This window comes from Gopherus evgoodei, unplaced genomic scaffold (genome assembly GCF_007399415.2).
Source record: "Gopherus evgoodei ecotype Sinaloan lineage unplaced genomic scaffold, rGopEvg1_v1.p scaffold_45_arrow_ctg1, whole genome shotgun sequence".
NCBI lineage: Eukaryota > Metazoa > Chordata > Testudines > Testudinidae > Gopherus > Gopherus evgoodei.
Window position 1 is genome coordinate 1,141,922 of NW_022060066.1, and position 1,516 is coordinate 1,143,437.

General features: G+C 43.8%; 1 protein-coding gene across 1 annotated transcript; it reads left to right on the top strand.

Moving 5' to 3' along the window:
• Positions 1–347: 347 nt before the first annotated feature.
• LOC115642791 (olfactory receptor 14A16-like) lies at positions 348–1,283 on the top strand. Its single transcript, XM_030546496.1, has one exon. It carries the CDS (start codon positions 348–350, stop codon positions 1,281–1,283), a length of 936 nt encoding a protein of 311 aa, XP_030402356.1.
• Positions 1,284–1,516: the final 233 nt, after the last annotated feature.

Genomic DNA, 1,516 nt, shown 5'->3' on the forward strand with positions numbered 1-1,516 from the left:
AACCTGCTCTTCGTAGCAATAGGGGATTCATCTTGGCTAGAATTGTTGCATTGGGATTGTACTTTTGTTCCATCCTTCACACAGCATTTTATTAAGCCACATCATGAGCCAGATGTTCAGATGGTGCAAACTGATGCAGCTTCCTTGACTTTAAGGGAGCTGTGCCAATTTACATTCATGTGATATAACTCACTAATCCAAGTTAATATCAGTAACGAGTGCTGTGCATTGTTGACAATCACATCATATTGTGGGGAGAAATCAGGGCCACTCCCTCTGTCACTGTAATTTCCCCACTGTCTTTGCTCTTCCCTCCACAGCCATAAAACAATGAACTGAGAAAGAAAATGTCCAACGAAACCACCCTGACCGAGTTCCTTCTCCTGGGATTTTCTGACGTTCGGGAGCTGCAGATTTTGCACTTTGTTATGTTCCTGGTGATTTACCTGGCAGCCCTGATGGGGAATCTTCTCATCATCACAGCTGTAGCCCTCAACCCCCATCTTCAATCCCCCATGTTCTTCTTCCTGGTAAATTTGTCAATCCTAGACTTTGGCTCCATCTCCGTTACTATCCCCAAATCCATGGCGAACTCCCTCATGAACACCAGGGTGATTTCTTATCCCGGATGTGTCGCCCAAGTCTTTCTCTTTATCCTCTTCACTACAACTGATCTTGCCTTACTCACCATCATGGCATATGACCGATATGTCGCCATCTGCCAACCACTGCACTATGAGAGAGTGATGAACAGGAGAGCTTGTGTCCAAATGGCAACCAGTGCCTGGATTACTAGTAGTGTCTTCTCTGCCCTGCACACTGGGAACACCTTCAGGTTACCATTCTGCCAGTCCAATGACATCAACCAGTTCTTCTGTGAAATCCCCCAGCTACTCAAGCTCACCTGCTCTGATTCGTACCTCAGAGAAGTTGGGGGTATTGCCTTAGGTGCGTTTTTAAGTTTAAACTGCTTTGTTTTCATTATTGTGTCTTATGTTCACATCTTCAAAACTGTGCTGAGAATCCCTTCTGAGCAAGGACGGCATAAAGCCTTCTCCACCTGCCTTCCTCACCTCACTGTGGTCTCTTTGTTGCTTTTCACTGGCATGTTTGCCTACCTGAAACCCATCTCTAGCTCAACATCAGGTCTGGACCTTGTTGTGGGTGTTCTCTATTCCCTGGTGCCTCCAGTGATGAATCCCATCATCTACAGCATGAGGAACAAGGAGATCAAAGCTGCATTGCAGAAACTGGTTGTGTGGAGGTTATTCACCAAGAGTTAAAATATCATTCACTGCAACTTGACTGTGATTTCATTCTGAGTTTCTTTGTAGATATAATCAACTGATGACAAAATTGTCTCTTCCAGAACTTAGGGTGTAATCTGTTGATGAAATCATGAAATCTGGACTAGCTTCACTGAAGTCAAATGAGTTAGAATAAGATTACACCAGTGTACATAAGATCAGAATCTATCTATGTATGCATCTATCTATCTATCTATCATAGGGATATA